This window comes from Stegodyphus dumicola, chromosome 10 (genome assembly GCF_044657685.1).
Source record: "Stegodyphus dumicola isolate Sdum_Otavi_A_Nest chromosome 10, ASM4465768v1".
NCBI lineage: Eukaryota > Metazoa > Arthropoda > Arachnida > Araneae > Eresidae > Stegodyphus > Stegodyphus dumicola.
Genome location: NC_140777.1, coordinates 15,671,293 through 15,698,522, shown reverse-complemented (window position 1 = coordinate 15,698,522; position 27,230 = coordinate 15,671,293). Strand labels below are relative to the sequence as shown.

The 27,230-nt window shown below is 32.1% G+C and overlaps 1 protein-coding gene across 20 annotated transcripts in view; it reads left to right on the top strand.

Moving 5' to 3' along the window:
- Window positions 1-27,230, top strand: part of LOC118193846 (bromodomain adjacent to zinc finger domain protein 2B-like) — a 356,880-nt gene that overhangs the window by 255,935 nt on the left and 73,715 nt on the right. For 13 of the 20 annotated variants that reach the window (XM_085824642.1, XM_085824639.1, XM_085824657.1 and 10 more), the window contains 7 exons: window positions 2,733-2,799; window positions 5,972-6,083; window positions 6,375-6,482; window positions 12,777-12,951; window positions 13,297-13,389; window positions 19,658-19,773; window positions 19,926-19,970. In XM_085824642.1, the coding sequence (XP_085680768.1) occupies window positions 2,733-2,799; window positions 5,972-6,083; window positions 6,375-6,482; window positions 12,777-12,951; window positions 13,297-13,389; window positions 19,658-19,773; window positions 19,926-19,970 (716 nt within the window). The remainder of the gene's footprint in view (window positions 1-2,732; window positions 2,800-5,971; window positions 6,084-6,374; window positions 6,483-12,776; window positions 12,952-13,296; window positions 13,390-19,657; window positions 19,774-19,925; window positions 19,971-27,230) is intronic. The other 7 variants (XM_085824651.1, XM_085824652.1, XM_085824659.1 and 4 more) reach the window with 3 other exon arrangements.

The following is a 27,230-nucleotide window of genomic DNA, read 5'->3' as shown; positions in this document are numbered from 1 at the left end:
TTTGCACTTAAATCATAAAGATCCAGTTCAACAGCAGTTCACAACGTTGCCATTGCTCCCTTTGAAATCCTTGAGTTTGTTAATCAAAAATTTGTTAAAGCTTTACAAAATAAGAAATCAATAATAAAACAAATTTCAAATTTGGTCTTCCACATGCCCATATTCGTTGGAGGATTACATCATAAAAATTCGATGGCTGTATGTACCGTTATTTTATCACAATGCAAGAAATATACATACATTTATGCAGATTTTTCATTATTTAATTTCTTCAAATATAATGCAGGACTCTGACATTTGGTGGCAACAATTTGAAAAGTGAACGGACGTTTATAGGATTCCGACGCAAAATGCCAAAATGAAAGTAATAGTCCTTCGGGACTCAGGTCCCTTTTGACTAAAAAAAGAGTAATTATCCTCAAATCATCAATTTTCTGAATTAAAATGCTAACCTAAGTTTAACATAATATATAATTGCACTTACCTTTTTTATGTAGAACAATGACAACAAGCAGTCACCAAAAAAAATCGCAAAAAAGATTTACTACCATTGCAACAGTAGACAGAAAATAAGGACTAAGCAATCTGTGTATCGCGTCTATGGCGCCAGCCATATGTATCGGCATCACATATTTTTGTACACATATATTTACAAAATCAACTCAATTTATGTCAAAAACTGCAAAAAGCATTAACTGATAAAAATCAAAGCTATACAGTCAAAAGTCTTTAATCCGGACTCGTCAGGACTTCGACGATTCCGGATTATCAATTTTTTCGGATTATAGATCATAAGTTTAAATCTGGTAAGATGGCATGCAGAAATTCTAAAATTAAAAATATGAAACCGTAATTTATGAAATAAAGAACAATTATGATCTAAAGGGTATCAAAATTTCTAAAAAAAGCTTGATATTTATTTGTTTACTTTATTAAACATTTCTTTCAATGTAAGTTGTTTAAGTTGCTTCGTTTTATGCGATAATACTTTCTCTTTAATTCTATAAACAGACATAATTTCTTGTTCAGTTACAAAGTTCCGCTGTAAGGAATTATAAGCCAAATAAAATAAAAACATCTGCCATGAAGATAAGGATAGTGCTGACAGATCAACTTCCAATTCATCGCGAGCCGCGGCGTCCTCCCCCCACCCGCAGAGCAGCGTGAAATTGATAAACAGATTTCGGAATGGTTGGAGAAACAAAGGATATGGATATGCCTTTATCTATTTTTTGCAGCAATTCCACTTTTTGTTTTATGGACATTGAAACATACTTTCGCTTTGTAGATCCTTTGACAGCTCCAGCATCGGAAATTCTATTTGGCATAATCGGAAGTTCAAGCTTACTTTTATAAAATTACTCTAACAGTCTGCAAAAAATAATAAGCCGGATTCAATTCGAAGATTAAGGAACAACGCAATCTGCAACATTAACTGAAATAGATAATTAGATAATTTTAGCTTAGCTTATACCGTCCGTTATACATTAAATGCGCCTGCATAAACATATTATGTGCATGCGCACTTGCATATGCACAAGCGTAAAGGTATTACGCGCATGCGTAAATGCCTATGCGCATGCGTGAACGCATTATGCGTTGGCGCATGCACAGAAAGTTTGTAGCTTTTTATAGATCATTCCGAATTATGGGTGTCCGGATTAATGACTTTTGACTGTATAAATATTATAGATCTTTTGCATGAACTGCAATTTTTGCTAACTTTTTGAGGAAATGTAGCACCGTGGACTGAAACTGTCAGCTATATCATTGTCAACAACATAGCGATGTGCAAAAAACAATTTTTGATATAGCCCTATATATCAGCCCTAGAGCACTTTTTATACATGAACCTTGTCGTAAACTACGCTGCGAACAATAATTTATTCAGTGAAAACTTATTGGATATCTAAATTAATTTGTTTTTAATTTTAAGATAATAAATAGTGTTCAGCAATATATTTGGTATCCAAGGCTTTTATTATATTATTTCCCTTGGCTTGCAGTGTTAAGTTTTTTTAACATGTTGTTGATTAATGCTCACTTGTCTGACCTATACCTCCCAAGCCCACGAAATTACTCATGGCAAGGAGTTCAAGATACGCCTGTCGTTGGCAACAGCCTTGAGCACCTTACAGGTGACAGTGTGATTTAGCTCAGTTCCGCCCCTCCCCCATTTTGATGCAGAGCATTCTAGGGGGACGGGTCCGAGCATCTCCCACCCCTCTTCTCCTACCACCAACCTTTCGAGGGGACTTTTGCCTCACATATTTAGAGTGCCCCCATGCTGCATGGACAATACATTTACAGACATTCATGCCTTCTCTGAGGTTCGAACCCTGGGCCTTCAGCACTGCAGTCAGCAACGCTAACCACTATACCAGTTGGGCAGCTTTATAAAACATACATGTTTGAGTGTACGTTTTAACAGAGCATAAAATGTTTACATATTTAGACAAATTGGAAGATAAAATGTAATTTTTTTGGTCTTTCATATTATCATGTTAATAATGCTTCATTTTAAATGTTAACCATAAACAATGTCCCTTTAATATCGTAACTGCATGAAGGCGCTCGCTAAACATTTGCACAATGGCACCGATTAGGCTTGGCGCGGGCCTGGGTGATGGTTATAAATCAGGTAATTAAATAAATTTACTTTGTAAAATTGTAGAAAATTCTTAAATTTTTTTTATAATATATTTCATAAATTTAAGTAAATATTTTGACAGATTTTAGAAACAAAAGAAGGCGTGTTCTGCCCGATGAAAGAGAAGTGCAGATTCCTCTCGAGCACGGGTAAATATTAAATGTTTTTTTTTTTTTTTTTTTTAAATTCTTGAAATACAAGTACATAATAATACCAATAATGTATTCTTATCTTTCTTCAATAGTAAATTGAGCAATATTTTATTATTGACACATTCATGAACGCTCAAATTTTTGTTGAGGATCTTTGAAACAAAATATTATGTGATTTTACTTAAAGAGATACTAAAATTTTATACGTATATGTTGTGAGATTGTAAGAAAAAGCATAAAGAAGTAGTTGCTTTTAAGAAATTATCAGCCATGTTGATTTAAGATTTATTTTTATTTATTTATTCATTTTAATTTAGACTCATAATTTGAATTACACTGTTCAATGTGTACAGTTTGCATGCTCATTTTTGATCACATTTGTGCAACAACATAGCGATGTGCAAAAAACAATTTTTGATATAGCCCTATATATCAGCCCTAGAGCACTTTTTATACATGAACCTTGTCGTAAACTACGCTGCGAACAATAATTCATAATGATGAACTTCATTGGAATAAAGTAATTGCGAATTCTTCGATTTTTCAAATGTCTCTTGGTAAATCATTGAATTTTCCCTCTTTTTAATTTTTTAGCTTTTACTAAGGAAAATGTTTTCTTACAATAAATAAAATTTATTGTATTAATGAAACTTAAATTGTTTTCTCACCCCTAATCAATTTCAAAATAGATTTTATCATTAAATTTTATTTCATCAGAATTGTATTATTTTTTCTTATGACATTTTATGATCTGTTTTTGTATTTTATTTAATTATGTTTTTTTTACTGAAATTTTGTTGGATTTAAATTTTCTTAATCTGCTGTAATATTATATGAAGAATAAAGCAGCATTTAATCCTTTAATATTTGTATTTAATTTTGTTTTACTTCAATATATTGTACATTATAAAGTTTATGCCCACAAGTATTATGCACATTAATTATTCATTTTATTTTCATCATGTTTAGAAGTACTTTTGAATAAAAGCTTTTTGGGATTTTCTCTGTGTAGAAGTGTAAGAGTATTAAAAATTGAAATTAGCCACAGAGCATAAAATTTACAATACCTCATCAAAGTAGTAAATATTTTATAATGAGAATCATATTATTAATAGTTTAGTAACATCAGTCATGCATTATAAAGTGAATTTAAGTACATTTGGTGTTCCTTTGTAATGGCATAGTCATGCAGCATGAAAACCTTCCAGTTTTTGCACAAGTTTACTTGGTTTTAGATTTCAAGGTTGGCAGCTATGGAGTAAAATAAGTCACAGTGCGAGCAGGTTCACAGGACAAAAATGAGAAAGAAATTGCAAAGTGTTCCAGATGAAATCCTCTTTCAGAATGATTTAGATTCAGTACATATTTGTCTCATTACATTTGTGAATTTGAAATCATTATTCGCTGATGCATTATAAAAGCTTCTCCATCATGAACATTATGTAAGAATCATATGACAGGGATGAAGTTTGTTGCAATTTACAGATATGTACAAAAATGGCAAGTTAAGAGGCTGTTGCAAATAAAAGTTAGACTTTTGATTTAGAAATTTTTTATTTTACGTGCATACCAAATTTTATTACCTCTTGAAGTAACATTTGTGGAATATAGTGTTGTGTTTTTAATATCCTGTATGAAAGAGTAAGTGTCCGTGACTGTATTAAGCTGTAGTTGTTACTCACTGTTGTAATCTTGTTGATCAAATGCTCAGTATGGGAAGGATAGACATTTTCTATTCTAACATGTTCTGCAATAGACACCAGTTAATGTCATCATTCTGAAGTCTTGCCCATTTGTGTACAAAATCATGAAACACACATCACTTATTGTAATCAATAATTCAGTTAATATGATCAAATTATTACAGAATAAAATTTCTAAACTGAAGCAAAATCAGCAAATAAGTTCAAAATTGTTAATAAAAGTTGTCATGTGACAGAGAAATGTCCCCAAGTGTGGTGTTACATTACCAAACAGCTTAGTTTTGATTTCAGTGAACCATTTAAAATTTCACAAAAAAGAGCAACCTTAGTTTGATGTAGATTTTGAATATCTCTATTGAAATTCACGGCAATCAGACACAAGTCATTCCTCTTCAGGAGCCCCCTAACCCCCCCCAAAAAAAATTTGCAATTTTTTCTTTTTCCTTGAAAAAACAAAAACTTCTAAAACAAACTAAGCTTGCTTTTTTGCCTTAATTTAAAATTGTACAATGGCATGTTTCTCTTCCAGTGAGGTATGCCTTGCAAATATTAAGATTAGGGGACATTAGTCAAATAATTTCCAGAAATGTTATGAACAGTTCAGAAACAAACTTTTGCATTTTCCTAATTAAAAATGCTTTTAAAATATTTATAAATAAATAATAGTATGACTTGGTGGAAAGTTGCAATGGATTGGCATTGGTATTCCACATTGTAATAGCTTGAAGAGGATTTACTGCGTAGTTAGAAAGACGACACTTGAAGATAGGCATGGCCGCTCATTTTGGAAACATAATCTAATTCCTTGATAATGCTCATCATCACTATGCGTGTGCTATGTGCCCCACAATTTTATACAGCTTACATTTCTTAAACAATGGACCGTGGCTAGCCGGCAAGGTGACACTGTGAAAAGAACCAGAAGCAAAGAGAAGGGTAGTTGTTGTGATGCAGTTACCTTTTATACTGAATTCCATTTCAGGTCACATGACAGATTAATGTCCAGATGTTGGGTTCAGATTTCATTGATAAGTGCACATCAGAACTGCAGGGAGTTTAGTTAAAAAAATTATTGCTCTGTTATTTTTAGAATAAAGACTGAAGTTAAAGGGGCTATTATTAATTTATTATTTGAAAGATAGATACTTTATATTTTACACACACATATATATATATTATATGTTGTATTTAGTAATATTTAAGTATTACTTTCCAACTTATCACACACTTTCCAATATTATCATTTGTCTTTGTTGCCATTTTGCAAGGCATAAAATCTTTATGTTCAGATTTAAAGATGTTATAGTTGTTTCACAAACTGAGCAGTTTTAAAACAATAAATATCATTTTTATATGTAATTAAACGGTTTTTAGAATGGATTAAAACTAGTTTCTTCTATTTACTATCTTGTTTTGATACTTTTTTTTACAATTCTTTTTGAATATTTTTATTTCTAATGTTATAGTTGGAGAAGAGAAACAAGAATCAGATGCTTCAGTAGGTCTGGTGTAAGAGGTGAAGTTTCCTATTATGCTCCCTGTGGTAAAAAACTTCGCAGTTATCCTGAAGTTGTGAGGGTAAGAATTTTGATTCATTTCATTTAAACAGTGCTATGAAATCTTTGCCTAAAAATATTCGAGTTATCCTAATTTGACAATTATTTTTATTTCTAATATTTAATCAATATGTATTATTTATTACCTAATTATTTAAATGTTGGGTATCTTAATTATTATATTGTATGTCTAATTTTTAATTTTAATGTGCTTTTTAAGTATAATTTTTTAAGTATTTCTAATTCGACTTTTAATTTTTTTAATTTAGATTTTTTAAAGCATTCATAATTTGACAATTACTTTTATTTTCAGTATCTAATTAAAAATGGAATCACAGATATTTCACGTGATAATTTTACATTCAGCACAAAGATGAATGTTGGAGAATTTCTCGAAAGTACTTCTTCTGGTTCCGGTCAGGTATGTTTATGAATTTTGAAATTTAGGTATTTATTTATATGTTAAGAAAAGTCTTAACATTTTTCTTTATGTCTTTGATTACTTAAATTTTGAAGCAGTCTGTAAAAACTGTATTTAATAAAATATAGTATAATTTTTAAAGGATTTTTGGCAGATTTCTTTAAACTCAATACTGTTATTCAAATATTTGTTTAATACTGTTTTTACTATTTTGATCATCTGAAAGCCGTTAATGGTTCTGTTAAGAGCCATTTGAATAATTATAATGTATTTCTTCTTTTTTTAAGCACCAGAAGTTCTGTTAGTTTAGATTTTCCTTTTTTTTTTTTTTTTTTGCCATACCACTTTTCTAATAAAAGTGTGTTGCGACCAAATGTTATTGCTGTTTATTCTTTACAGAAATATAAAATAGTAACTATGAGAAGATTTATGACAACACAAAAGAAGTATGATGTTGCGAAATGTTTTTGCCATGTATGTTTTCAAAGAAATAATACGAGAAATATAAGGCAATGTACGGCAATGTTTAACAGTTTATTGAAAGTTCTAAAGCTAAGCTGTTTTAAGTACTTTAAGATTTTACTGTTGAATTTTATGAGGCATGGGTGTAAAGAAAGTAATATTTAATAAATAAAGTTAATAATAAAAATACAAAAAAAAAGTTGTGTCAGTTATTGCACAAAAAAATTTGAATATTTAGTGCTGAACTTAGAAAGATCTCTCCACACACACAGAAAAAAGAAAGGAAAAAGAGGAAAATATTAATAATGATAATGCTTAACAGTCCATCAAGAATTCTAAACATATGCTACTTTTAAAAATATTGTAATTTTCCTGTTGAATTTGGTGTGGTATAAGTGTGAAGAAAGTGGTGTTTAATTATAAAGTTAAAAAGACACGAAAAGTTGCATAGGTAATCTTGTTAAGAAAAGTGAATTTTAAATTTGATTTTTCAGCAAATTTAAGGTAAAAATATAATGTTCATGTTATGATTAACAGCATAATCATTCTTCGAAAAGGCTTACCTTTTAGTCGGATATTCTTTCTTGTTCCAAAGGCATATCTCCAGGAATGTTTTTATTAATTACATTCATCAAAGGCACAACTCACTCAAAAAGAGAGGCTTCTAAGATAATAAGATATTTAATTTACAATTCACATCGTTAAACTAAAATATATATACAACACAGAAGAGAAGGATTACATGTATCACTCAAATATCCTTCACGAATTCTAAAAGTTCAGTTATAGTTTGCTTTTAGTTTTTTGCTTTGCGCATGCGCAAATTACGTGGCGGTCGGTGAGAGTTTCAACAGTGAACATTGATAGGATGGGCTGAGGAAAGGAGTTATAAAAATATGCTGCTTTTAAAAATGATGTGATTTTTGCTATTGAATTTTGAGAAGAAAAGCAATATTTAATGATAAAATTGAAGAGAAAAAACATTGTGTTAGCAGAAGTACATCCAAAAGCAAATTGGTAAACTGTGAGCTCAGCAAGAGCATAAAAAGTTTCAGATTTTATCATGTTAATATTTGTTTAAATATTTACCTTTTATTTTATGCAACTAATAATTTATCTAAGCATAAAGCATTACTGTATTTAATAAAAGATCTGTGTAAATGCATGTATCTGGTATGGAATCATTGAATTTTTTAAATATGTATAGAATTTCAAAAGTAGATACCATAATAATCATATGCATAATGCTTAGTGAACAGTTTCATTTTTTAATTTGTTGGCTATGATACTGTGCATTTATATCCTAATTTCTATAAGTAGAAATATTTTGTTATAAAAAATATGATCTCTGTTCTCGAAAGTATTTTCAAAGGTGTCAAAGCCATCTTTCATAAAATTTCTTATATGTTTCAAAATTATATTAGTTTATGATTTATCTTCATTTTCAGATAGTGTAATCTGAACAGCCATTTTAGCAAAACAGTGCAGAAAGTTTACTTTCACATATTGTTACATTTCATTCAGAATATGAGGTTTGATTTCGATAAAACTTGATTCATGTAAATACAGTTTTCCAGATAGCATGGCATGTTGGAATTATGGAGTGGTGCAAAAGTAGCAGAAAAAATTAAAAGTCAGTAATACAAAAAATTTAGACAATAGCATGATTTTTTTTAATAAGTAGCCACTTCTATGGCCAATTATCTAAAGAATATATATACAGTTGTTATATCTGAAAAATCCTGGTCACGGCACCAATGTTATATCTGAAAACTCCTGTTCACGGCACCAATGTTAAATAGAAAAATTTTAATGTTAAATAGAAAAAAAAAATTGTCACGGCACCAATGTTAAATAGAAAAATTTTATGTTGTTGTTTTAATATACCTTATTCCTTTATAACTTAAACTTAACTGACAACTTTGCTGTGGTGCCGGATAAATTAGAAAATTTTTGTTGTGTACTTTGAACTTGGAATCATGGTGCCGGATAAATCCAAAAAAAAAAAAAAAAAAAAAAAAACCATTAAATATCAAATAATTCAAAACAAATCTATCTAAATCATAATATTCATATATCATTTCATCATTCTTATAAACATTATCTTATATATCTTATATATCTTATAAACATAGTAAATCTATCAATCAATCGTATAACATATCGAACAATCAATCGTATAGTCGTAGTACAGTACAATTTACTTTTAGGTTTGCGTTGTGAGTAACCTATGTAAAGGGAAAATCAATAACTCCAAATTCAATTAAACTCCATGTTTCTTAAAAGCCTCCTGGCTCAAACAAATGGAGGGACATGACAAATTTCTTCAACTGGAATCTCTCAAACATGACTATTCAAGTTCTCCAAAATACACGATGAAGCGGTGAAACTAAACTTTGGGTAGAGCACCTTTGGCACAAACTTCTTAGTTGTAACCAATCTCTCCTGTCTATGACAAACAATTCTAATTGGAAAGACTCTAACATGACAATTCAAAGATCACTAAATACACGATGAAACGGTAAAATCAAATTGTGTGTAGAGCACTTTCTTCGTGCGAACAAATTCTCATCAGCGGGAAAGCGGCGAGAAACCTCGCCTCAGACCGAGTCGCAAGCTGCCTGCAGGAGGTAAAGCCGCACCGAACTTTTTCTTTTACTGCCTTACATCTTCGTAACTCAAATGTCTCCAAATCTGATGCAATAGCCGGCGCCCGCGAGAGCAAGACCCGCAAGGGGTCAAGCCCCCACTCCTCTTCTTACTCTTAGCTTGAAAGAATCAGGAAACAGAATGATCTCTAGCCTGGTGCAAGCACCCAGGAAATTTCGGTTTCTCTGCCTCTGTGAGCTCATAGGCTTTCAAAAAAAAGTCATAAAATTAAATCTTACCAATCCCGGAATTTTAAGTTATCTAAATTGAGAAAATGACACACCCATGACGAATCAAACACCAGAAAATCTAACAATGAAATCCGAAAAACATCTGCACACATAACGTGAGAAAAAGAAGTAGACCCCCCAACTAACAAGTGAAACTAGCTTTTACGAGCATCCAATTATTTAACTTAGTACACCTCCCACTGTCTTGAAGTTCGCAAGACTGCAAACTTTAACAAAGCGACAAAAAGAACAATTTCCGTTTCACACGCAAAGAGTTAAAAGGGTGACACACGACTCCCAACTGCCTCCATGGTTGGAAAAGGCCATAAACCAGATGTGTGTCCTCGCAACCGTCTCTCGCCTTTGTCACAATTCCAACTCAAGAACAATGAGCTAAATAAAACCTTAAGAGCCCAAGAATACTCTTTTCCAGATCAAAACACACATGAATACAAATAAAAATATTAGAACAATAATGACTTGAAACACACATTAATAATTGAAATTCGCGACATAACACAGTACAAAGTCCGTAATCCGGACGTCCATTATCTGGAATGATCTATAATCCGGACCTCAAAGCTACAAACTTGATGCATGCGCGTAACGAATGCGCATACATTACGTGTGCACATAATGTATGAGCATTCGTAACATTACAAGCATACATTCGCATTAACATGCGCATGCGTAAAGCATACATAACGCATGCGCGTGTTGAAAGAAATGTTTAATAAAGTAAACAAATAAATATTAAGCTTTTTTTTTTGTAAAATTTGACACCATTTAGATCATAATTGCTGTATTTCATAAATTACGGTTTCATATTTTAAATTGTATAATTTCTGCATGCCATCTTACCAGATTAAAATTGATGATCTGTAATCCGGAAAAACCTCTAATCCGGAATCGCAGAAGTCCCGACGAGTCCGGATTACAGACTTTGTACTGTATATAATTTTAATATGTCTGAATAATATGATTTCAAGGGTCCAGCACTAATAATTAATAGTAATTAAAAGGAAAATTAAATATTTTGTACTTTGCTGAATGGCAACTCAGTTCTTTTAAATTTCTCAATTTGTTTATTAAATTTGAAAGACAAATATATTATGATTTGCTGAACGTCGACACACCTTATGTATATCGCTGAGTTTTCAGATTAAATTTGAAACAAATATATTATGCTTTGCAACATGGCAACACAAAGCTTTTATATCCTTGAGTATGTTAATTAAAAGTCCTTTAAATTTGCACAGAATCTAAATGAATAAAAAGCAAATTTGAAATTTAAAATTCTGGTTTTGAGGAGTATATGGTCAGATAAAAGATTATGTTCAAAACTTGTGGTTATTTTTCCACAATGCAACTAAATTCAAAAGATATGTATGTTGCATTTTGCAGCACACTTTTTTCTAATATTGCTGCGTTTTTGGTTAAATTTGAAACAAATATCAAACATTTTGCAGAGTGGCAACATAAAGCTTTTATATCACTTAAGTTTTTATTGGAAGGTTATTAAATTTACATTGAATGAGAAATAAATATAAAAAGCAAATTCAGGTTTTGTAGTGCCCATGCTCAGGTAAAGGATGATATGTGTTCAAAATTTGGTGGCTTTTTATGTGGAGCCTTTTTTTCACAATGCAAAGAACATGCATACATACATACATACATATTCTTCATATTTAGTAATACAGGTGAAAATTTTTATTTCCAGTGTATTTACATTTTTATTTGAAGCCACAGATATGCAGAGGTTAGCTGACATTGTTGGAAGAGATTACTTGCCATCATGTGGTATTGTGCCAGTAGTAAGGAAGGTAGCACTAGTGATGCATCAGTGTCTTTATTCACAACACAGGAAGCCACAGATACAACATTCAATTAATATATTTATAAAACTTTAATAGATATCCGAGTTGGTGCCATGATCAGAGATGTTAAACAAGATGGCACTCGTCATCACTGAATGAATAAAAAATCTCCACACATTCATTCGTTGGCAGAGCTTCCGAACTCTCTCTGCAACAGACGTCGAAACCACATCTGTTATACTTGTGCAGGCGCAGTACTCTGTAATGTCATTGCCAAAATATTAATAATGATAACAATGCTTAACAGTCCATCAAGAATTCTAAACATATGCTACTTTTAAAAATATTGTAATTTTCCTGTTGAATTTGGTGTGGTATAAGTGTGAAGAAAGTGGTGTTTGATTATAAAGTTAAAAAGGCACAAAAAGTTAAGTTCATTATATCATATTGAAAGAAGTTATTTGTCATCATGTGATGAGAATTACAGTGGACCTGCCTGCAGTGCTGTGGAAAGTATCATGTAATGGTAGATGGTCATTAATATAAATAACATTCATCATACTGAACATTTGTAATCCTAGCTGCATTTTAAATTGTGCTATGTCACTGTACGAACTTCTGATGCAACAAAAGCATCACTTATCTGTGAAAAATATAACTACTCTGGTAATAAAGTCATTATTAAAAGAAAATGCCATCTCTTTCTGTGCATTTCTATTAAAACCACATCATTTTACTATTTGTACTTTTCTGGTTATTAAATTTTTACTTTTCAGTCTCATGGTATATATTACTGCAGTAAGTCACACAGTAGAAAAGTAATTTTCCATGTAACAGAATGTATGTATTATCAAAACTATAGCCGCCTATGCCATTAGTTCAAACTTGTGTACATTCTCCCATGTATTGATTGCTGGAAACCACATGTTATTGTTTTCTACTGATGCACTAATTGTCACATTTATGTAAAAATATTTTTTATGGTTGAAAGTATTACCATGTTTTGTGAGCGTAGAACTGAAAAGAAAAAAACGATGAAATTAAAGATTTTATTTTTGTGTCTTTAATGGAAATGCAGAAATTGCTAATCAGTTTCATTAGTTTTGTTCCTTATTTATTTCTTTATTTTAATAAAGGATTATGTACTGTTAACCGAACAAGAAGTTATTGCCAGAATAGAAGAAGTTAGAGCCAGAAAAGGCCGCTTGGGCGTGCAAAACCGAAAATCGTCGCAGCATCGATCTGCCGAGGAAGAAGAGCAGCAGCGACAGTGGGAACAGAAGCAGTTGCAGCATCATTTAGAACAGCAAGGTATTTCATACTAATTATAATTTGGAAGCAAATGACAGATGATGCATTTTGTATCTGCATAGAGCATTTAATGCCTTCTCTTGCCCGCTCAATTCGCAATGCTGAAAGAACGTCACTGTGATTGTAGCCTCATTTTGCATGATCATTAGCATGCTTAATTTAAAAATTTCTTGCATCCAGTGGCGCCACCCGTTTATTTTAGTTCTTGATTATTTCTGATTATCTTATGCATGGTAATTTTAATCTTTGTTTATCTGTTCTCTAACATATTAAAGTCAGACATATAAGGTTAAAATTGAAGTAAACACTTAAAAGAAAAGTTATTGATTATTATTTGCCATGTAGCAAAATTTCGAGAAGAACAAGAATCGAAGATGTTAAGACAAGTGCAAAGAGAAAAGGCCTTAGTGGCTGCTAGAGAGGAAAAACGATTAAGAGGTGTGCATGGCTTTTTAAGACTTTTATTTTGCTTATTAGATTTTTCTTTATCTATTTGATTTATTTTTTGTTATGGACAGTAAATGGCAATTTGTAGATATGGTGTGATGCATGAATTACCACACCCTTTGTTTTGTTTATTAAAGATTTATTTATCATCCAGACATTACAAAAGTAATGCATAGTTAAATGTCTGAGCATGGAAAGTGAGTTTAGTGCAGAGTGTGTTCAGTGTATCCTTGCAAGCAAACCTTTGTTTATGTTGCGAATCTGTGGCAATCATCTTCAGAAATTGCATGGCACAAACTGCAGGATTAGAACCCTGAGTTGGGCAGCTTTTGCAGGCTTCCTTGCAAACACCTTATCTTCCAAAGCCTCCCATAAAAAGAAATTGCACGGATTAATATCCGGACTATGCGAGGGCCATTGTCTCTAACCTTTGTAACATTTAAAAGAATGATGTGACATTTACATGCACATTAAACATCTCACGTAAGAAATCAAGATCAAGATTTGCAGTGTGTGTGCAGGATCTGTATTCAAGAACCACAGAGTGTATAAAGAGAGACCTATTGCCATTTCTGCGTGTGTGGAAACGCAGAAATGGCATCCACGGTGCCACATCATTGGCACCGTAGATTCTTCACCAACTTGAAGCCAGTGGCAGTCACTCATCTCATTCCAAAGTGTGCATGAAAATGGATTTTTGTTGCTGCCAAATACTTTGTTTCTTAAAAAAACATTCCAGTTTCCACCTTCTGTACAACACTCAACTGGCTGTGATCCACCATCTTGCAAACTGCTGTTTTGCTGCAAATTAAAAAAGTCCATAACAAACTTCTCCTGACAGCTGTTGGATTTCCCATGAGCAAAAGCACCCAAATATGCATTTTTAATATTCACTGTATAATATTAAAATTTGATAGGGTAACTGAATGGTATGATATATCACATGCCACCTTTGACTTTGAAAATAATTTTGGATACTGTTTGGGTATATGGAGAGTACACTTAAAAAAGTATGCAAGTCTTGATTTCCAGATGGAGGGAGGTTGAGTAAGCACAATTTTATTTCTTCGGGGTTTTAGCCTATTATCAGGAATCCTATCAGCTTTGTGCAATTCCCTGCCATTCATTTTTAAACTAGGATGCTTTTATTTTTGATGCTAATCTTGAGTTTGGTGAAAAGAAAACAAGAGGCTCATGTAATAGCAGTGTTTGAATATTTTTCCATAAAATTGAACTTTTTACTTGCACACAGCAACTTACTTTTCATGTCTGGATTTGTAGAACATTTAAAATAATTTCATTGTCAAATCTCCTTCTGCTGTCCATCATGAATTTTCTGTATTTTGATTTGTTTTTATAAATCTTAATTTGTTCATAGTTATTAATTTTAAAAAGCAGCTTTTTTTTTTCCTTTTCTTTTTTATTTTTTAAGTGCATGTATATCATTACTAAATGAAATAAACTTGTTTTTATTTTATTGTCATATTTAATTTTGAAAAGTGAAGAGTAGTTTGAAAAATAAATGCGATTAGTATAGCTGCCATTTCTTCTGGTTTTAGCAGGAGATTTCAGTTTTTCACCAGATTACCAAATCTCTCAGTTGAAATTTTAACCTTTATTAAAGAAATCTACTGAAGAAAATATTTCGCAGCAATAAATTAAATGTATTGAATTTATGAAACTTAACACTTTCAGCCATGGTTTAGGTGTGCCCAAAAAGAGTCTACAAATTAGTGTTTATAGGTTTTAGAACTTCCTTGCAATCTATTAATAAGTTCCTACTTGAGTTGGAGAAAGTACAATGTTGTGGCAGTTGCCACCATCAGATCTGAAGGTAAAATTGCATACAAATATAAGGATAGATTATAATATTATTAAAATTTATTGTACATCAAATTTTTAAAACAAAGCAGTACTTTGTATTTTTCACACTAAATTCTGGAACATCGTTCACAACTTTCCAGTTTACTATGCTGTTCATGGCCTACCTAATTTGTTAGTTCTAGTATTCTCATCATGTACTGGAACTACGTGCAACTTCTGATATTTGGGTGGAATAGGTGAATTCATAGGATCATGATTTATCTTGTCTTGGTGGCAGAGAACTCAGGAAGTGCTAAAATTTCTGTCATTGCTTTAGTGAATTGTAATAAATCCATTTGATAATTTGAACTACGGTGTGCCATATCATGCTATCAAATATATATGCTTATAAAATAGTACTCTACATTTGAAGGTGGCAAATCCCAACAGCAGAGCCAAAAGGGTAAAGTGCAAATTATATTCCATCTCCCCTAGTTATTTTCAGTATAATTCTTATTAAATTTTATTTGATTTTAATTATTTTAATCTACAATTGATAGAACATTTTATGAAGATTCAAGCAACATTTAATCAATTAATATTTGCATTTAATTTTATCCACACAATAGCAAATACATTACTTATTAATTTATTTTCATTGCTTTTAAAAGTACTTTAAGTAAAAGCTTTCCTTCCATACTCATGGTTTTCTTGGTATAAAATTATAAGAAAATTCCAAAATGAAATTGATGAGAGATCATTAAATTTAGATTGTCTGATTAAATAGTAATATGTTTTACATCAACACTGTATTATCATACTTGAATCCTGCATTATAAATTCTAATCAGTTTAGATTCACCATGCCACATAGCTTTTACTATGCTATTTGAAAGCCCCCAGCTTTCCATATTTCAAGATTGGCAGCTGTGCATTCATATAGCATGTTTGACTGTGCATTCTCTGCTGCAAAGATGCGAGCTGAAGGCTTATCTATTTGTTAGCTAAAAAGAAAACAGTGCATGAGAAAGTCTGTGGTTAACGTTGTAATTAATTAATACCCTTATTGTGGGCTTCCACTTCTCATGTGTGAGATTAACAAACCAGCACTTTACCTTTAGTAATTAATATGTAATAAAGAGTGAAAATTGAATCCAGTGAATAAAATTCTAAAATTGAATTCCATGTCGTATATGTATAAGTAACGCTATTGAACTCTTAGGTTTTTTTTTGTTTAATTTTTACTTCCTTGTAGAAAGTACAAGGATGTATTGCAATCACGAAAATTTTGGGGTGTCACGTTTCAACGAAAATATCTATTTTGGCCGCTATAGAATGCAATTTAACGATATTTCTGCATGACATCTGTATGTAAGGACAGAATAAAAGACTCTTTTTCCCAAAATGGGTTACAAAAAGGATATAAAATGGATTCAGATGCTTCAGAAATTTTTGTGATGTGTCTGTATGTACATATGTAAGTTTGTATCTTACATAACTCAAAAACAAGTAGCCTCAGAACATTGAAATTTTAGGACTGCTAGAACATGTAGCTGTGCACCTCCCTTTTTGGTTGCAATTAGCTGAACCAAAAGTATGTAAATATATATATATATATATGTATACTGACTCTGTTACTTGGCTTCATGAGCTCAGTTTTTTTTTCCTTAATTCTTATATGCTACTAAACTGTGCATTTTTTGCTTTCAAAATTATTGAATTATGTTGTTCATATCTTCCAGTTAAGGTTTTTATGCTTTTAGTTAATCTGCATGCAATAGTTATAGAATTATCAATAATTTAAAAGTTGCTTGACTGTGGCTAAGTATATATATATATGTTTTTTTTTTTACCATAACAATAGTATTTGTTTACACTTGTAACTTGCCAGAGTAATGAACTCAGTTTCAGCACCGTGAGTGTCTTTTTGCCGAGTGGGACGAAAAGTAAACTTTCGTTTTTGTGCTCTGAAAAATCTGCCTTCTTGCCTGCTGGCCAAATTGTTTATTTTTGTGTAGAAGCTCTAATTTTAATTGTGTAATTTTTTAAATTGTTTTAACTGTATTTGGTGTTTTATAGTTTTCTATATTTTTCAATTTTTAAAAGATATTTTGAGGTTTTTTATTTTTGCTTTGTCATGAAATGAGAACTGAATTAATTGAATGAGAAATATATCTCTAGTGAATTTTGAGCTAATAAATTTAAATGAAATGCAGCCAAAAATGTGTATAATTTAATATTCCATACAAGGAAGTCGTGGTGTACACATCAGATTTTTTTATTACAATAATAGCTAATTTCTAGTGGTTATGATAATAACAGATTAGCAACCCAAACCCAGCGTTATAAAATTGTTTTAATTGCTGTCTGGATTTTATTAAAAACAAATATCAATTAAACATACATTTACAAAGTACATTTAAGTCAATTTGGAATTCTGCCATGCATTCTGCCTTGTGTTGCTATGCAGTTTGAAAGCCTCCTGGGAACTCCCAGTTTTTCATATTTCAGCATTAGCGGCTATGCCTTTGTATGCTTTGCCTTTATAAATTATTTAGTTATCTAGCAGTTTTACTGGTAGTAAGCTCACTTAAAGTCTTTTAATGGAATATTTTTTGCTGGTGCATGTGCAATAGTCATTAGATTTGGTGCAACACCTTATAGGGTTTTAATTGTGTAGTATTAGCTCAAGTGTCCTTCAGACCCTAGTAGACTGACTAGCAAGTGATTACTTCAGGTAATTTGGATGCAACAACAAAGTTCTGTGAAGGTTTTAAATAACATTTTTATTTAATTTGAAATTAAACAGCCGGCACAACGTGTGTACACAAACAAAACTCTACTACTTGCAGGTATTTAAAGTAACATAAATTGAATTTACAGCTTAAAAGTACTGCAGACAAATTCTACACAAATTTGGTCTAAGCAAGTTGCTTCAAAACGTGAATGGTGCATATTTTAACATTGGCTAGTGAATGTCTAAAGCCGTAAAATTAACAGGCAGAGCTGAGTGGAAAAAATTGAAGCTACAAGTGCTGTAGCTAAAAGCTTTGTATCTAGAACATTCAAAACCTCCGCCTTAGATCCTCTTCAGTCTCAGTTCCTAGCGGAAATAACAAGTAACAGTAAAGATTCAAAATTGTTTAAAGAATATAAAATACCTTACAACCTTTATACCCAACACAAAGTTTGTTCCTCAGTGGTTGGTGGCTAAAATGACAAAGCTTTTAATTGCATTATATATTCAGTTCTTGGCTGTCAGAAATACTGAATTTGTAGGTATTGCATATGTAATGTTATTGTTAGCCAGTTTTGATCAGAAATTACTGCGTAAGAGATATCTTCTGCTGTACCTAGATAGATCTTGTTTTTTTTTTTTTTTTTTAAATTGGTAATTCTTAATTCATCAATTATACCATTCCTTTTGCAAGTACCTGTAAAGAATCTGTTTTTTCATAATGAAAGCCCAGCATTTCAATCTCTAAATTTTTAAAGTTCTGTATTTGCTGGTTATCCCGTAAGTGGAATTATAAAGAACAGAAATTAACTAATCGCTCATACTGAATTTCTTTTCCTCCTATTAATAGACTTAAAAAATCATTTTGGTATTTAACTCTGAGCATTACAATTTTAGTCAAAAAATTTCAAAATTCCCCAAAATGTCATGAATAAGGCATATTTTCTTGATTCCATTATGCACCCCCCCCCAAAATCTGATCTATCAGGAGCTGGCAGAAATCCATCCTTCTGTGTGGAATTTTACATGCATAATCTTTGGAGATCTAAAGCATAAAAAAGTAAGATTATAGTAACTTCAAGTAAGGTTATAATAACTTTCAGTAACATTATCAGTATAAGGTAAGGGTTGTCTTAGTTGAGGATTAAGTTCTGCAAAAACGGATTGGAAACTGGCAGCTGGCTCATACTCACGTTACAAAAGGTGCAGTGGCAAAGAGATAAAGTATTTCCACTCACAGCTTAATCATCATTTCCTTTGCCATAAAAATTAAATGAATTGTGGCTGTGAATAGCAACTGGCATTCTACTCTCTAAACTATTAAGAACTGATTTTACATAATGAGACTCTTGTGTGTGTGCTTTGTTTGTTACTCATTTTCAGCCTTTGGGAATCCAGTTAAATGTCTGTAACTAAGCCATTAGAATAAATTTGATTATATATAGTCTGAATATAGGTTGAAAAAGTGTATTAAAATTGTAATTGATTCTAATATCCATGTACTTCAGAATTATATTATTCAGAAAATGTTTTTAATACTGTATAAATTCTTCCTATTCATATGAAATATCAAATTTTAGTGGTTATCATAATATGGCTTTATGCTTACATTATCCCTATGATTTCTTAATTCTGTATTATAAGTATTTAATTATTTAAATGTTACATTAAAGGGCACCTTGGTATAATTGAAAAATGGAATTCTTATTTAATTTTTCAGCCGAAGAAAGTCGAAAGCAGAAGGAACAACAGCGTATTATGAAACAGCAAGAAAAATTTGAAAGACTGGAACAAATGAGAATTGAAAGAGAAATTCGTGCTCAGCAGTTACTTGAGGTAATTTATAGATTTGCATCAAAATATAATTACTATGAAAATAAGTATGCATGTTTATTTAAAATTGTATGTATTCAGATTTAAGGAGTAATAAAATGAAGAAATATCTCATAATTATCATAACAAAATTTTTCAAATTGTTTTTGTCGTAGGAACAGGAAATGAAACGTCAGCAAGCTGTTTTTCTTAGAGAGCAGGTATTAATGCTTTTTGTTTGGGGAATGCATGTATACTTTTCTAAAAAGATAATTCTCCTTGTTCATTATTTTCTGTTTCTTTTTTTATTTGGGTCTTTTCTTATTCTTTTCGTCTACTATTGTTTGGTCTGATTTCTTGCTGTTGTGACAATTATTATTACTAAAAATATGAATTTTTCTTTTGATGGATCTAGAAAACTTATCAAAGTGTGCATGTTGATTATTACTTATCACATTGTTTTATCATTAGAGTTGATCGATATACTTTTGTGTTTAATTATGCTTGTATGATTTTCCATTGTTTAATTTTAAAATCATTAATGGCAACTGGAAAATATAAACAGAAAATCTGAATTTTTTTAAACATATATTTCATTTGTCTGTTATTTTTATTTAGTCTACAGTCAATTCTGTCATTTTCTAAATATAATTCTTAATTCAATTTTGTGCATGAAGTAAATGTGAAAAATGTGTATCATTATTCAAACTGCTGTATTCTGAAACTTTTTTTATGCTTAAAAAGTCAAATTAAAAATAATATGGTTTCAAATGCAGTATGTTATTTCCCATCATGCCTTTTATGCAGAAAGAAGTTTTAGCAACTAATGCTGCTTTCAAAAATGATAATCAATCGATTACTGTTGCTTTTAGTATTTTGAAGTGATACTGAATTAAGAAAAGCTGAAAATGTGTCATGGAATATTTTTTTCAAGTAATGATGGTTGTGGTTTAGTGATGGTTTAATAATTGCTGTTTGAATCTTTCACATTTGATTAACTGTTTAGTGTAAGTCAGAATGTCTTAACTTCCTGACATTCTTGGAGTTCTAGGATATTTAAATCCTCATATTTGGTTGCCAGTTAAGTATTGTAAATTCATTTTGCTGCTGTGAGTCAAACAATTTATCCTATCTCAATAAGATTAATAAAATTTTGAGATCTTTAAATCCTCATACGTGGTTGCCAATTGGGTGTTGCAAATTCGTTTTGCTGTAAGTCAGAATACCCCGACTCCAACATTCTTTGAGTTCTTTTATGATATTTAAATCCTTATATTTGGTTGTCAGTCGAGTACTGCAAATTTATTTTACTATGAGTCAAGCTTTAACTCATTCACTTCACTCTCAGAGTTCTAGGATGTATTTAAATCCTCATACTCAGTTGCCAGTTGAGTATTGCAAATTCATTTTGCTGTATATCAGAATACCTACCTCGGAATTCTTCTAGGATATGTAAATCCTCATACTTGATTACCAATTGACTATTGCAAATTTATTATGTGTTGTTTTAGCTTTGTAGTTAATAGTTGATGTAATTTATGGATATGCAGTAATTTTAATGCATAAAAGTTTGTTGGGTCCATGCAATGCATGAATGGCATAGTGGGTGTTAGAGAGTCAGCTGCCTTAGCCTTGTGCTTGCTAAGAAGGCATAGTGTCTTTATGACATGGGACTTAAGAAAATGCTCTCAGTCAAAAGTCCTATCGAAATGTGTCCAGTAGAGAAAAAAGAGTAGGAGACTTTGGGAATCCATATCTTTGTGGCTCTCTGTCAAAATTGGGATAGAGCTGGGTAAAGATGTCAAAGACCAGTGCCAATAACATGTGCTACCCCTTGCTTCTTTGCCACTGTAAAATTTGTGGTTCTGATCTGGCTGAGATTCAAATCAGGAGGGTTAGCAACAAGAGCACTGTAACAGGAAAAGGGGGAATGATATCCCATGGTATCCACAGGAAGGATCCATAGTTTATGCAGGTGATATTATATCCACACTTTTCTATTTTGAAAGTGTAATCTGGAAACGACATTTCATGCTGTCTTTATTCAGTACTCTTTTCTCAAGTGTTGGTGTTCTGTTGAGTATTGTGCTACTGATAATTCGAATCAGGTGAAGACTTTTGAAGTTTATACCTTAAAAGAGTATAAAACATTCTTGAACTAACATGCTAGTGTCACTTGCTGTTCAATTCTGATGTGATTTGAAGTATTACATGTTATAAGGTATTTCTCCCACCTTCTTAGCATGCCTTCGTGTGGTCTGCATGCTGGGTGCATATTCCAGAGGTCCGGGGTTCAATTCCCAGTGAGGTCGTTGCTCAGTTTTCATCTTTCCTGTCTCCAAAAATATCTAATGTCTCTAAAAGTGGCACCCAAACCCGAACATCCACCACTAAAAGGGTGGTGGATGATGATTCTTCACCCTCAGGATTTGGTGATTGGGTTCCCTGAAAACCTAATTGCCCTTTAAAAGGGGGAGTATATAAGGTATTTCTCCCAGCTTCGTGGCATGCCTTTGTTATGTGATGGTTTGCATGCTGGGCACATATTCCAGAGGTCCGAGCTTCGATTCCTGTCGAAGGCGTTGCTCATTTTCATCTTTCCTTCTTCCAAGAAATTCTAATGTCTGTATTATGTATCTATGGGTTTATATCATACAGGCCGTAACATACAGAGTGTCTTAAAAAGGATTAAATGTTTTTAAAATAGAATAGCAAATAAAAAGTGACTGTTATTCTTCTTGCAGAATATTAATTTGCAAGATTGAGAATCATTTTGGTATGTTCCTATGTGTTAGTATCAGGTGTCAGCAACTAATGGCATTGCAGCACCATTGCACTCTATGTAAGTAGTCAATGGAAAAAGAAAAGAAAGGGAAAAAAGAACTCATCTTTTGTGGGGAAAAAAGTGCTTAAATTAATTGAGAAAAGTAATATTGATGCAGTTTGCATAAGATTTTCAGACAAAGAACATTTTCATTTGGATGGCTTCATCGAAAAACAGTGTAAGGTATTTTTTCCTTCCTTAAGTGTACCTTTATAATGTACCGTATTTGACGGCATATAAGACACACTTTGTTTCCTAAATTTGGTCTCAAAAAAGTTACTTGCGTCTTATACGTGAAGGACAGAGGTTAACTTTCAATACTGAATGCTATTTTTAGCCCAGATAAAGTTCTAAGCACACATAAATTTTCTACATCTGCCATAATTATTTTGCACGTGCGTGAAATATCTGTCGCCAAAAAGCGCCAATGCTCGAAGCTGATGTCGAAGTTCGAACAGGTTCGACGGTCACATTGCGTCTATGGAGCCTTTCCTTCTTTACATTGACTTTCTTTGACTTAGGCGGCACACGTGTAGGTATTGGTGCTACTCTGTATAAACGTGTCGGTATCGGTGCTTAAAACTATTTGTTTAAAAAAAAAAATACCCTGGAAAATAGGACTACAGGAAACAAGAGATTAAGCTTTACAATTCTGTATGAACTAGGAGTGTTAAACTATGCCAAAGTGCATGGAAACAGAGCAGCAGCAAGGCATTCCGGTACACCTCCTACCGAAAAAATGATACGTACTTGGCGACTGCAGGAGGATCAACTGAAGACTGCTAAAAAACAAAAACATAACCTTCGATGCCCAGATCCATCTTGGCCTGAACTTGAAAATGCCGTAGAAATGTGGGTAATAGATAAGAGGAAATCTGGGATAAGTGTTTCAACTAAAATGATAATCAATGAGGCCAAAGGATTTGCAGAAAAACATGGGAATCAGAATTTTTCAGGGTCTGAGGGTTGGTGCTACAGGTTCATGAAAAGGCAAGGCTTATCAATGTGCACAAAAACAACTATTGCACAGAAAATGCCAGCAGATTATGAAGAAAAAATACTAGCATTTCATAGGTTTTTTATAAATGCACGCAAGAAAACTTCTTTTGAGCTCGTTCAAATAAGAAATATGGATGAAATTCCACTCACATTTGATGTACCATCCAAGAAGACTGTCAGTATTAAAGGGTCTAAATCAATAACCATAAAAACCACAGGTCATGAAAAAACCCGATATACGGTAGTTCTAATATGTTGTGCTGACGGCACAAAACTACAGCCGTTTTTTGTATTCAAAAGAAAAACTCATCCAAAAGAAAAACTTCCAATGGGTGTAATTATTCATGTTCATCCGAAAGGCTGGATGGACGAAGCTGGAATGAAACTGTGGTTACAGAACATACGGACGAGGCGATCTGGTGGACTGTTAAGAAAACCCTCTCTTTTGGTTTTGAATCAGTTTAGTGCCCATAAAGAATAAAGCAAGAGAATTTAAAACCCAGATAGCTGTCATTTCTGGTGGACTGACTAGCCAATTGCAGCCTTTAGATGTATCGGTGAATAATCCATTTAAGGAAAAAGTGTGAGAACGATGTAACAAGTGGATAGGAGAGCCACATCATGCCCTCACACCCTCAGGTAGAATGAAGCGGCCCTCTATTTCACAAGTGTGCGAGTGTGTAAAAATCTTGGGAGGATGTAAAGACTGAAGTAATTGTTAAGTCCTTTAAGAAGTGCGAAATCAGTAATGCTCTTGACGGAACAGAAGACGACGCATTATTCGAAGAAGGTGATACTAGCGATAACGGAAACAGTAGTGATGACGATATTCTCGTTTTCGATGATGATGATAGTGAAAAGGATTCTTATGGTTTTGAAAGTGATTAAAGTCTAATTTCATGATAGGCAACGTTTTCCTTGAATCTGTGTTTTTTGTTGTTTCTGCTTTATTTTGTATTATGTTTGATTGCTTGCTGTTCATTCATTTATTCATTATCGAAATTTACATATCATGTTCAAAATAGCTTGCCGTTTGTTAATTTTTCTTAATAAAAATGTGTTTGGTAATTGCATTCAATGATTGTTTATTTGGCTTTCACGAAACGGGAGAACTAAAAGAAACGACATTTTAAGTTATTGTGGTACAGCGCTATTGCGTGGACTATTGAAACTTTTTTTCCTTGTGTGTGGCCTTCTAAATAAGGGTGCGTCTTATATGCCGCCAAATACAGTAATTAGAAACATACTTGACTCGTATTTAAAAGGTCCAGGGTTCGAGTCTCGGTGAGGTCATTGCACATACACACGTCTCCTTCAAAATAACCTAATGACTCTACAGTAGCACAGATCTTAAAATTATGTCCATGGTTCTTTAAAGGTCGCCAGTGCTCTGCGCAAGCCAAAAGGCATTGTCAGAAAAACATAAGTGCTTGATTTTGTAATGAATGCGGTTTTTGGAACCTCCTTCGGTTTCATAGCTCTTGGAAAACACCCTGAGGGGAGATCTAATGTGGTCATAAATTTAGCTGATTTTATTTTCCTTATGGTTTCTTTGATTATGGGCAGTGGATAAATGGATATTTCGTTAAACTATTTAGCTTGCTATAATCAATTGTAAATTGCCAAGCTTTAATGTCTGTTGGGGGCTGATTATTCTTTTTGTAGCCTAGCACTACCAGACTAGCATAGGGACTGCTTGTGGGGATAATTGTTTTATTTTTTAACATTTTTCAATATGTTGCTCAATTATATCTTTATCATACCGCTAATGCTTTGAACTACAAGGGGTCATTATTTATGCATTGTTTATGCATTGTTTTATGTTGTACTGTTTGGGTTACATCCAGTTTATCAGAAAATAAATTAGATCAGTTCGTGCAATTTCTTGCTTTGGGAGAACTTGAAAGATGTGTTGTATTAAGTCCTTTTCAGGACACCATTGGTCATGAACCTACAGTCAGTTTTGATATGTCAAAATTTAGTTTAGTTTTCTCTCTATCCCTGCAGCTAAATTAACTTTCTTTCTCAAATTATATGTTTGCAGTATGTTCTGAATATTATATATGATAATATACTTGAATATCTTAACTTTTCAAAATGACCAGTTCATCTTGCACCCATGATTCCTCATTAAGGGTGTGGAGGGTCAGTTCTAATTATAAAGTGGAAAAAGAAGAGAAGAAATAAAAAATATGTAACTCAGGTCTATTTTTTTTTTCCTTTCTGTACCAAAGATTAAATTGGTAATAATTATAACAGTATAAATGCATTGTTTTTTAACACATTTATTATACCTTGTTTCTTCACTGAAAGTTAACGGTTGTAACTTCAGTGCAATTTTTGAAATAGGGTGGGGAGTTTTAAGCATTTAGCTTGTACTCTTGTCCTTTGATGCATATTATTTTTTTTAACTTTTTGCTGGGCATGAAGGAACTCAGTTTGCATTAGAAATTTATGATTGACAAATACTGCATGTATTTGGGAAGAAAAAATTGCTTAATCTCTCAATGGCCGAAGTGTTAAAGCTGTTTTAATATACAAGCAAAACAGTAATTTGATTACCGGCACTTTCTGAATTACTGGTAATTTCAAATTCTAGTTATTTACAAGTATAAAAAGTAAAATAATGTAAGGAACTGTGTAACTTTGAGTTCGTGCAAGTTGGGGCATGACAGTAATGTTACAGAATTTTTCTTCATAAATATTTAATTGGAAATCATGAAATCTGTAAAAATTCACAAAATTGTGAAAGATATGTCATAATACTCCCACTTTTTTTACTGATTTTACTGGCCGAAAATCAAGAGGGGGAAAATTGTGCAGCTAATTTAATTTCCAAAGGATGCAGTTACTGTAAGAACATAACAAATGAAAAGTAGTCATGAGTAAACTACAGGTGACTATCACAATACTATTACATTAAAAGAAACCTATATTACAATAAGGATGTATAGTACTTTCTACTTTTCTGTAAATTTAATCGCATCCATTCTTATTACTGTCTGTGCTATTCCTGACACTTAAAGTCCTCCATAAATGATCAGAAAAGGTGAATGTGCAATTCACTCAGTGAAATCATAGACTGGATGTCAGTTTATGTTTGCTTCTTTGTGATGAGTTGGTTCCTGTATTAAGATGGAAAAGTTCATTGTGACCTTTACAGGTAGCTGACAAGGCTGATTAGTAGGTTGGAAACAATTACTACATGAAAGAATCCATTTCTTATTTTCTGAATGCATTGAGGAAGCAGATTTGATATTTTTAAATGTTACAGAACCTGCCTTTAAAAAAATAGGGGGGATATGCGAGAAAATACGATATGTATTTTTCAGTGTAAGCAAATAGAAAAAGAAAATGGGATCTTTTTTCTATATCATATTTGAATGAAACAAATTCATTGAATTTGTACAGTAGAAGGGATCTTTTGGCTGTGAAATAAACACAATAAAAGCTTTTATGTAATAAATTTCCATTTCCTTGATCATTTTCTTAGCTCTAATTAGCTAATTTGGCATTAATAAAGGTTGACAAATTTAAATTTGTGGGAAGATATTATATTATGAGATATTTAATATATTACAGTACAAAGTCTTAAATCCGGATGTCCATCATCCAGAATATCTAAAATCCAGACCTCAAAGCCACAAACATTTTTCTT